Raw genomic sequence first — 11,309 nt, forward strand, 5'->3', positions numbered from 1 at the left:
AAATCGGGAAAATGAGTTTTATATGCAGCCCTCATACTTGAAAGAGTTTTCGTATTATAATATTTTATAAACATAGTCTGTACAACATTATTATCATGTTCTGTTTATATAATAGTTTTTTTTGTCCCCAGAACGTTTGATCATCGCAACTATCTGAGTTAGAATCAGAATTCGAAATGTTTATTTTCGAAAAAGAATGAACGAAAAATGCCAAATTATAATTTGCGTGTGCGCACAGATTGAAAAACATCGTCCAAAACAAATGCCATAACAGGTGAGTTTATATATTATTTGACAACATGACGGAAAAGCCACGGTATCATTAGGCTTCTCAAGTTTTTCTGACGTTTAATCAAATTACCCAGTGGGATATCAATGTATTTTCCCTATTATGCTGGCTTTAAATACATCAGATTCACCAGTCTCCATCATAAGAGGCAGCCTGTCTGTGATAGTTTATGACACTTACAAAGTTAGCTTTATTACATAGGTAAACTATGCTAATAGTTGTTTTCGATGTAGCTAGATCATTGATGTCCGGAGGGGGGTGAGGCAACGACGACTCAGTCGGGGTCTCAATTTAATGTTGCTAGTTATAGTAATAGAATACACAAGGTGCAATTTCGAAATTTGGTTGCCCATTAGCAGTCACTCAATTAGCCCATGTCAGCATTTTTAGATTGGTAAATTATTCAAGCGGCCAGCTATCTACGCTTGTAACCTAGTAAGCATGGTCGAATTACCGACCAGGGTGGGGCCCATTGATCTTCAGTTATCATATTAAAAACTGCAATCATTTGCCTCCACCCTATGGCAAAATGTGTAGAATTGCAGGAAATTAGCTGTAAAACTGCAAATGGCAAAATGAGTAGAATTGCATGAAATGAATTTATAAAATAGCAATACTTCTCTCCGCCCCATGGCATCAACTAGTAATTGTTTTGCTCATGGGGGTATGGATGTGGGTTCACAGACCCACCAGCCGCTGCGGCCAATCATGAAGAGTTCAGTTTTTTTGTGGCCCCAACCCCATCAAAGTTACCATCCCTGAGCTAGACTAGTTGTAATAGTCCTATTTCAGGGAGAGATTGAGATGCTCACTGACTCTCAATAAACAGAATCTCCCAAAACTACAGTAAGTTTAGCATGATATCAAATACTGTATGTTTTGGCAGGTGCAATAATTCAAATTCCAGACCAATCCACTTTTGGAAACAACCCCACAATCCACTTCTTTACCCCAGGAGGAAGAAGAAGGAACATCATCTCCCATGGACCTTGGCGATACAGAGACAGCATCCATACCAACTCCTCTTTCTCATACAGACCCGGATGAATCAAAGTCTGTAACAGCACAGGGAGCAAACCCAGACTGTGGGGTGGACTCGGAAAGGCCCATGTCTGAGTCAGAGCCACCACCTCAGATACTATGGGAATCACACCCTGCACAGACGGTGTCTATTTCTCCACTTCCTAACATAGACCCTGAGGAATCAGAGTCAGTTCTGAAGCTGGAGACAGCCCCATGCCCAGAGGTGGACCCTGAAAACACAAACTCTGACTCAGTTCCATGTCAGACACAAGAGGAATTCGACTCAGCACAGAAACCATCAAAGCAGCAAGATCCAGTCCCAGGTTTGATCCTGCTGACTGATCTCTCCTTTCCAACTGTGTCAGAGACAGCACTCTGTCTAGGACCACAACTAGACCCATGTGACATGAGGGGCTCTGAGGATCCCATATCTGCTTTAGAACCACCTCAGATAGATGAGGAACCAGACCCTGAGCTGGCGTCTATGCCCAGGCCTACTCCTCATCTTCACATAGATTCCAGAGAGCTAGAGGCTATGCTGAAGCTGGGGCCAGACCCAGACCCAAGCCCTGACACAGACTCAGAAAACCCAAGATCTACAACAGAGACACCGCCTGAGCTACAAGGGGAGCCCGACCCAGCCGAGCAGCCGGCCACAGCATTGACCTCTATGACTGAATCGGAGGTTGACCTGGCCTCTCCAGCTGTATCATGTTCAGTGTCATGTGTTGGCCAACCAGACTTGTGCAATGGGATGCGATCTGAAAATCCCATGCCTGCCTCAGAGCCACTTCAGATAGAGATAGAAAAATTTTCTGATCTGGTCCAGATACAGGCTAATGATCCTCTCCCTCACCTAGACTCCCAGGAATTTGAGCCGGTGCCACCTCATAAATCCGACCCAGCACAGACAGGCCTACAACCAGAACAGCCAGCCCCAGTCTCACTGACTGTCAAGACTGAGCCCAGTCTCTCTTCTCTGGTAATATTGTATCCAGCGGCATACATTCGACAAGAACCAGGTGTAGAGACTCTTAAGTCTGACTCACAGGGGAGGGACAGAATCCTTGAAGGCTCCCACCTGCGATGTCTCCAACCACAGTCTCAGTCTCTCCCATACTTTCCACCCATACAATCGCCAACATATTCACCCGTACAACCTCAGCAGTCTCCATCCATATCGAATGGCCCTTGTCCGGTGATCTGTCACTCAATACTTATCCCAAGCTGCCCTCCTCTGGATCTCCCACCAGACTTTCCTTCATATCACCCCCAGATGAACCATAACTGCCCTCAACCAGGCCCTAATCGCCCCTCACTGACCCCCCAACCGAGGACTAATTTCCTCTCACTGGCCCCCCAGCTACGCCCTAACCACCTCCAACCACCACCGGACCTTCAGCTCGGCCCAGGCTTACCCGGTCCTCTCCCTGGTTCTATCCCCAGCCAGACCCCACCTCCCCAGGCCTGGTGTCGCAGCGAGGGCTTCTCCTCCCGGGGGATGTTTGAGAACTATAGGTGGTGGCAGAACCTCCGGGACATGGCCAGCAAAATCTACCCCGACAGCGGACCTGACGCAGAGGCCCTGGCCTGCTTTTTCATGTGAGTTTTGGGGTTGAGTCTGAAATGGCACCCTTTTCCCTATGTAGTGCACTATTATTCATAGAGCCCTGGACAAAAGGCTGGGGCGGCAGCGTAGCCTAGTGGTTAGAGCATTGGACTAGTAACCGAAAGGTTGCAAGATCAAATCCCAGAGCTGACAAGGTACAAATCTGTCGTTCTGCCCCTGAACAAGGCAGTTAACCCACTGTTCCTAGGCCGTCATTGAAAATAAGAATTTGTTCTTAACTTATTGCCCAGTTACATAAAGGTAAAAAATATAAAAAACGGAGTGCATTCTATAGGGTACCTTCCATCCCCCTTTCCCCTAACTATTCTTGTTTAGCTAGTTTTTATGTAGACTCTTGCTCGGTGACTTGGTGCTGTGTATTGTTTTGGTAATACAGTCTTTATTACCACGTAATAACTGAATATAAATAGAAACCTTGTATCTTATTGACCTTTTATTTACATTTTTGCACTGTCACTATGCAGACTCACAGGGCCCTACACACTCACACACACAGTGTCACTCCAACACACACACACAAACACTCACACCATCATCTGCTCACTCACACATAATATGAATTTATACTGACTCTACACACACGCACACCCACTCACATACAAGCTGCTGCTACTCTGTTAATCTTATATCCTGAGGCCTAGTACCCTTACCCCTATACATATCTACCTCCATCACTCCAGTATTCCTGCACATTGTAAATATGGTATTGGAACTGACCCTGTATATACTAACTTCTTGTGTTCTTCATATTTTAATATATTCTGTTTTTCTTCTACCTTGTTATTAATAGTATTACACTGTTATTGATTACTGCATTGTAGGGTTTTGAGTTTGCAGGAAAGACATTTCACTGTACTTGTGACATTAAAACTTGAAAACTAAAAGTCTCTGAGTAGAGGACCTGTGAGTGAGAGTTGTAGAGGGTTTTGTTACGGTTTTGGCTACATATTTATTGACTGTGCTACCCCTAACCCTGTGTGTGTGTGTGTGTGTGTGTCTCTTCAGTCCAGTGATTCGTTCCCTCTGTCTCCAGTACCCCTCACTCCTCTTCACCCAGGGCATCAGTGTAGCGGTGGGAGAATGGAGGAAGCTCTCCAACTACGACCGTATGGAGTACTACCACTTGGCCAAGAAGTGAGTCCACAGTGTGTGTGTGTGTGTGTGTGGTGCGTGTGTGTGTGTGTGCATGTCAGTCAGTGTAAGGGCTGTCTTCGTCGTCAGATGAAACAGAGAAGTCATCGTCGGAAAAGGTGGACCAATACGCAGCGGAGTGAGTGTTCATATTCAATTAATAGAAACACTTTAAACAAACCACGAAAATGAACGACAGCCTACAGTTCTGCTAGGTACAAAACTAAACAGAAACAATTACCCACAAAACCCAAAGGAAAAACATGCTCCTTATGTGTGACTCCCAATCAGCAACAACGAGCTTCAGCTGTGCCTGATTGGGAGCCACACACGGCCCAAAACAAAGAAATACAAAAACATAGAAAAAGGAACATAGAACGCCCACCCAATGTAACACCCTGGCCTAACCAAAATAAAGAACAAAAACCCCTCTCTATGGCCAGGGCGTTACAGTCAGTCAGTGTGTCTGTGTGTGTCCTCACAAAACACAAGATGTCATTCAACTTTGGCACAGTTGTTAAGACACACAACTTTTGAAAGAAATGTTAACACTGACATGCCATCCAATTATTACCCTCACAGTTTTTACAGTTTTGTAACTCCCATAGCTCTGCACCTAAAGAGCAATCTGGGATTGGTTCATCCATTTTTATACTTATATTGCCATTAATTCCATCCCCCAGATGGCTCCTTTAAATGTGCTTTTCGTGTTAACATCAACAGAACGTTCTCCCCATAAAAGATGGAATGTTTGATTAGATTATCAAATAAGTGGGTAACTGCATCATTGTGGAATTACATTGGAGGCTACTAACAAAGATACCCTACTGAAGATATAAAGATACGAATCATGTGGAAAGAGTTTATTTATCAATTTAGATTAAATTTACATTAGTAGTTTCAAGTCTTAATCTAATCTATGGATTTCACATGACCGGGCAGGGGCGCTGCCATGGGTGACCCTGGGAGGGAAAAGGCCCACCCACTGGGGAGCCAGGCCTAGCCAATCAAAATGAGTTTTTCCCCACAAAAGGGCATTATTATAGACAGAAATATTCCTCCGTTTCATCAGCTGTCCGGGTGGCTGGTGTCAGACGTGTAATGATCATGCTGTCTAATCAGCTTCTTGATATGCCACACCTGTCAGGTGGATGGATTATCTTGGGAAAGGAGAAATGCTCACTAACAGGGATATACAATTGTGTGCATAGAATCTGATATAAATAAGCTTTTTGTGGTTATAGAACATTTCTGGGATCTTTTAATTCAGCTCATGAAACATGGGGCCAACACTTAGCATTTTTTACATTTTATTTAACCTTTATTTAACTAGGCAAGTCAGTTAAGAACAAATTCTTATTTACAATGACGGCCTACACCGGCCAAACCCGGACGCTGGGCCAATTGTCCTATGGGACTCCCAATCACGGCCTGATGTGATACAGCCTACATGCTGCATTTATATTTTTGTTCAGTGTATATATACAGGGTCTGTTCCAGTACCATATTTACAATGTGCAGGGATACTGGAGTGATAGGAGATATGTATTGGGTTAAGGTGACTAGGCATCAGGAAATATGATAAATAGTAACAGCAGCGTATATGATGATTGTATGTATGTATGTGTGTGTGTGTGTGTGTGTGTGTGTGTAGAGTCCTGTGAGAGTGCAAAGAAAAATGTAAATACAAGAGTCAACTCAGATAGTCCATGTAGTCATTTTGTTAGATATTTAGCAGTCTTATGGCTTGGGGATAGAAGCTGTTCAGGAGCCTGTTGGTGTCAGACTTGATGTACTGCTTGCCGTGTAGAAGCAGAGAGAACAGTCTATGACTTGAGTGGCTGGAGTCTTTCTTGGCCTCCCTTTCACACCGCCTGATATAGAGGTCCTGGATGGCAGGGAGCTCAGCCCCAGTGATGTACTGGGCTGTTCGCACCAGCCTCTGTAGCGCCATGCAATCGAGGGCGGTGATGTTGCCATACCAAGCAGTGATGCAGCCAGTCAAGATACTATCAGTGGTGCAGCTGTAAAACTTTGAGGATTTGCGGGCCCATGCCGAACCTTTTCAACTTCCTGAGGGGGAAGAGGCGCTGTCATGCCTTCTTCACGACTGTGCACGTGTGTGTGTGGAACATTTTAAGTCCTTAGTGATTTGGACACAGAGGAACTTGAAGCTCTCGACCCGCTCCACTGCAGCCCAGTCGATGTGGATGGGGGCTTGTTCTACCCCCCCTGTTTCCTGTCGTCCGCGATCAGCTCTTCCCTCGATCAGCTCCTCTCTCTCTAGTATCTCTGAATGTAATTAGATTACAGACACTTGTCACATAGCTTGTCAAAACATGCTCTTAGTGGCCCTAAATGCCATGGCTGCATCCTAAATGGCACCCTATATCCTATATAGTGATAGTATACACTTCTTTTGACCAGAGCCCAATTGGCCCAGTCAAAATTAGAGCACTATGCATGCGAAACGTGAGAATGGGACGACCTGGTAATTGATGCTCAGTTTCTGGTTGTTTCTCATAATATTTTACCAATATAGTAGTGCACATACATTTTGATCATGTTAAAGTATGTTGGGGAATAGGGTGTCATTTGAGGTGTCGTGTGTGTGTGTGTGTGTGTGTGTGGCGCGCGTGCATGTGTGTGTGTACTTGATCAACTCTAGATTCGTGGAGCTTGAGGTGGAGGAGGTGACAGCTAAGGAAAGGTCAAAGGTCATACAAAGGTCACTGTCAGGGACAGGTCAGAGTGGAGTCCAGGCTGAGTTGAAAGGTCAGGATTCCTGCATGCTAACTACCACTGAGAGGTCACAATAGGTCACCAGCAATTTCACAACATTTTCCGGATTGACTAACCTTCATGTCTTAAAGTAATGATGGACTGTCATTTCTCTTTGCTTATTTGAGCTGTTCTTGCCATAATATGGACTTGGTTTTTTACCAAATAGGGCTATCTTCTGATGGGCTGAAACACATTAAGAAGGAAAGAAATTCCACAAATTAACTTTTAAGAAGGCACACCTGTTAATTGAAATGCATTCCAGGTGACTACCTCATGAAGCTCGTTGAGAGAATGCCAAGAGTGTGCAAAAATGTCATCAAGGCAAAGGGTGGCTATTTGAAGAATGTCAAATATAAAATATATTTAGATTTGTTTAACCCTTTTTTGGTTACTTCATGATTCCATATGTGTTATTTCATAGTTTTGATGTCTTTACTATTATTCTACAATGTAGAACATTAAAAAAATTAAGAAAAACCCTTGAATTAGTAGGTGTTCTAAAACGTTTGACCGGTAGTGTATAGTTAATTATCTATATAGTTAGTGATTAACCAAAAAGTGAATTAATCATTTGTATCAATGAATGAAGCCACATGGTGTGGAAACTTTATGATGATCTCTCTTTCTCTCCCTCTTTCTCTCTCTCTCCCCGCTTTGCAGGTTACACGGGGAAGAGCAGTGCCACCACGTCAGCCAAAGAGACAGAAACCAAATGCAACACCAGAGTTAACCAAGCCAAAGACAAAACTCAGAGGGCCACTAAGAGTCGCAGTGGTCCTAGAGTGCCCCGTGGTCGCCGACTAGGGAAAGTGGACATCAAGGTATTGACAAAGTAGCTGGAAGCTAAGCTTGTAGGTTATAGAGACTGTCCCAAAATGACCCAGTCACTCTTGTCAGATGCTTTAGTTGCAGTTAACTCAACTTTATTGAGTTGGCATGGCCGTGTAGAAAGTTAAGCAAAGGCAAACAATTTGTCTACTTCCCTTAAGGTCCTGGAGGAACGTGCCCTCGGGGAGTACACGGCAGCCATGGAGGCCCTCCTTATTGACCCCATCGGGGTCAGGGATAGGTTAGAGGTCAGAGATCAAGAGGAAGAGGGGGATGAGAAAAAGAATGATGAGGAAGAGGAGGGAGGAGGAGACGGGGAAGGCTCATTCACAGAGTACCTAAATGAGCTGTGCAGTCAGAAGGAGTTTGTCACTAAGGTAATGAACAGACAAAGGAATTGATGTGATGTATATTTTTCTTACAATCATAAGCATTTCCTGGTGGATTCTGTCTTTTCAGTCTTATAAATCATATCATTTGATGATGGATTTTTAAGGTAACGAACAACAGTTGAGAAAAAAGAAGAAAACTGCTCTTGCTGGTATCCCTGCTCTTTATTAAGCTTTACGTATCGTCCTCAAGGCCTTTGTCAGAGCTTTTGTGAGTGTTTGTAATTTGCAACCTTATGTAGTCATTGCTCCACCCACATCCGTTCAATGCACCGAATGGGGTTGGAGTAAAGGGAAAATAAGCAAATGTTACCAAATATAACAATGTGCATTTCATAAGTATTCTAGTAAAGTGTATACATAAAACATATTAAAAAAGTCTAATCTAAAGGTGTCTCTTTTGCATCTACATGTACAGACAAACCATTTGATACGAAAGTAGAACTGTTTAAATTCTTTCGCAAAATTAAACTTAAATGTGTTTTCCCAAAACACTATTTCTGGCATAGAAACCCAACAAATAACTGTTACCCATTTTAAGCCCAAAAGCAAATTCTGTCCTATGGTTAACAACTCCTCGATTAATACCTATTGTCGGTTAGTCGAACAAGAAGCCATGTCAGTGTATACGAGAAAAACAAACCATATTCAGAAGAACCTCACCAGGACCTCACCAGGACAGAAGCAGCCCTAGCACACTATTTGAGAGACAGAGATACTAACAAATACCCACCAACAAACTTTATTCTAGAGCTGGCAGAATATGTTTTGAAGTATAACTATTTCAGGTTTGATGATGAATACTACCTCCAAACGAATGGAACATCGATGGGCTTCACATTCGCTCCGAGCTACGCTAACCTTTATGTGGGTCTTTTTGAAGAACGTTTTGTTAACAATGCAAATGAAAATCCATTATGGGAATAAAGTCCTGAAGTGGTACCGATATATTGACGACATGTTTTGCATATGGGAAGGAACGGGAGAAGAGCTGTCAGACTTTATGGCACTACTCAATGACATTGACCCCAATCTCAAATCCACTATTGAATGTGACACTAAACGTGGTCATTACCTCAATGTGTGGATTGAGAAATCAAATGGAACCCTGTTTACCACTCAGTACAGAAACGAAACGTACATAAATAGTATATTACAGAGAGACAGATTCCACCCTGAGCCATTAAAAAGAGGACTTCTAAGAAGCCAGTTTTTCAGACTTTGCCTTATATTCCACTCCACCGAGGACTGTCTAGAAAAAGCAGTGGAGATGCGCATTAGGTTTCTAAGAAGAAGCTACACTCCACAATGTGTGGATGAACCTCTTCATTTGGCATTAGGGAAAACACGAGATGAACTGCTACAAAAAAAAAAACACCAGAGCGAAAGAACACAGTAATGTTCACCACCACATATACTTTGAACTCGCGCAAAGTGGGAGGTGCTGTTAATAAACACTGGCATGTTTTATCATCGGACCCAGGTTTTCCAGCTGAATTTAAGAACCCAGCACTTATTGTATATAGGAGAGGTAGCAATTTACGCGACAAATTGTTCCATGCCAACAGCCAGCCACAAAAGAAAACGCGCCAGGCTCCTTTACGCCCTCTTCTGAACGGTAGCTATAAAAGGTGGCGCACAGTGCAGCAATATGATGAGGTGTGAATATTTCTGCCACCTACATACAGGAAAACGGTTCCAAATAAATGACATTATTATGTGCTCCACCACCCATGTTTTCAAGATGATTAAATGTCCACGTGGGCTGTGTTAAGTAGGTAAAACCTCTCGTTCTCTCAAACAGAATTAGTGAACATAAAAGTTCAATCAGGAGAAACGACAGGGATTATCCAGTCGCAGTACATTTTAATGACCCGAAAACATGACATTTCTAGCTTCAGATTTTGTGGCATAGAGTCTAGTTAAGATATCACACAGGGGAGGTGATATAAATAATACTCTGAGTAAAAGAGAATGTTTTAGGATTTCCACCCTCCAGACATTAATTCCTAAAGGTCTTAATGATGAAATGCCTGTATGTCATGTTATAAATGTGAACATGAATTAATGCCTCCACTTCAGATGACTCTGACGTTTTTCTAGCACTGTACCCGATGATTAATGAAAACTTAGTGATGGTTCATGTCCTCATTGTGGTTTTACAGACGTGTTTAATACGTTTTATGTACACATTTTATTAGAATACTTATGAAACGCACATTGTTGGTAACAGTTGCTCATTTTCCCTCGACTCCAACCCTATTCGATGCAGTGAACGGACGTGGGTGGAGCTATGTCTACATAAGGGTGAAAATTATAAACACTCACAAAAGCTCTGACGAAGGCCTTGAGGCCGATACCGGGGTTGGATTAAATGCGGAACACACATTTCAGTTCAATGCATTCAGTTGAACAACAGACTAAGTATCCCCCTTTCCAATACGTAAAGCTGAGTAAATAACTGATACTATCAAGAGCAGTGTGTGGGTTTCTTCTTTTTTCTCATATTATTCAACTGTTACCATGCACCTGCATCAAAGATCGCTCAAATGTGCAAGTGCCTTTTGAGTTTTGAACGAACAACAGTTAAAATAATTGATGTCACTTTTTTTCTTTTCTTACACAGATCAGTAGCGGATTTTGTCTACTAATAATCTTTTAAATAGTATAATGCGCTGGTTTTATTTTATTTGACAATTTAAAAAACATGTTACACCTGGCAGCAGCTACATTTAACAAAAACTGTTGAGGGTATAAACCAGAGGAGGCTGGTCGGATGAGCTATAGGAGGACTGTCTCATTGTAATGGCTGGAATTGAATTAATGGAACTGAGTCAAGCATGTGATTTCCATGTGTGGTACCGTCCTCCTATAGCTCCTCCCACTAGCCTCTGATGTAAACACAATAAAGTCAATAGACTTGTTTTCCATTGTGGTCCTCCATCCATTGTGCATGATGTCACTGTTTCTTTTTCACACATGATAAGCTAGTATTCAAACAACAGTTTAATTCTGGCTTTCCTGTAGGTTGCAGCAGTTGATATTTGGGGTTTTGATACCACCACCCCTCTGTGTTTCCCTCACAGGTCGGAGCAGTGCTGGATCTGCAGTACCTGTCCTCTCTCCTCACCTCAGACCCCGATACCATCGACCTCCTATCACAGGAGGAGGCACAGGTGTTACAACTATCTCTCAATAAAAGTCAAACAAAGAAATGCTTTGATGTAGCCTATTT

The 11,309-nt window shown here is 42.8% G+C and overlaps 1 protein-coding gene across 2 annotated transcripts in view; it reads left to right on the top strand.

The window, feature by feature from the left end:
• LOC145861784 (uncharacterized) overlaps positions 1 to 11,309 on the top strand; it is a 17,770-nt gene continuing 6,461 nt past the window's right edge. Inside the window, exons 1-7 of one of the 2 annotated variants that reach the window (XM_082965258.1) lie at positions 1 to 274; positions 2,759 to 2,914; positions 3,948 to 4,076; positions 6,742 to 6,848; positions 7,518 to 7,678; positions 7,847 to 8,062; positions 11,161 to 11,250. In XM_082965258.1, the coding sequence (XP_082821384.1) occupies positions 2,814 to 2,914; positions 3,948 to 4,076; positions 6,742 to 6,848; positions 7,518 to 7,678; positions 7,847 to 8,062; positions 11,161 to 11,250 (804 nt within the window). In that variant the 5' untranslated portion in view covers positions 1 to 274; positions 2,759 to 2,813. Of the gene's footprint in view, positions 275 to 1,175; positions 2,915 to 3,947; positions 4,077 to 6,741; positions 6,849 to 7,517; positions 7,679 to 7,846; positions 8,063 to 11,160; positions 11,251 to 11,309 lie in introns of both variants that reach the window. The other variant, XM_082965257.1, reaches the window with a different exon arrangement.

The sequence above is a fragment of the Salmo salar genome, chromosome 18, assembly GCF_965601325.2.
Source record: "Salmo salar chromosome 18, fSalSal1, whole genome shotgun sequence".
Lineage (NCBI taxonomy): Eukaryota > Metazoa > Chordata > Actinopteri > Salmoniformes > Salmonidae > Salmo > Salmo salar.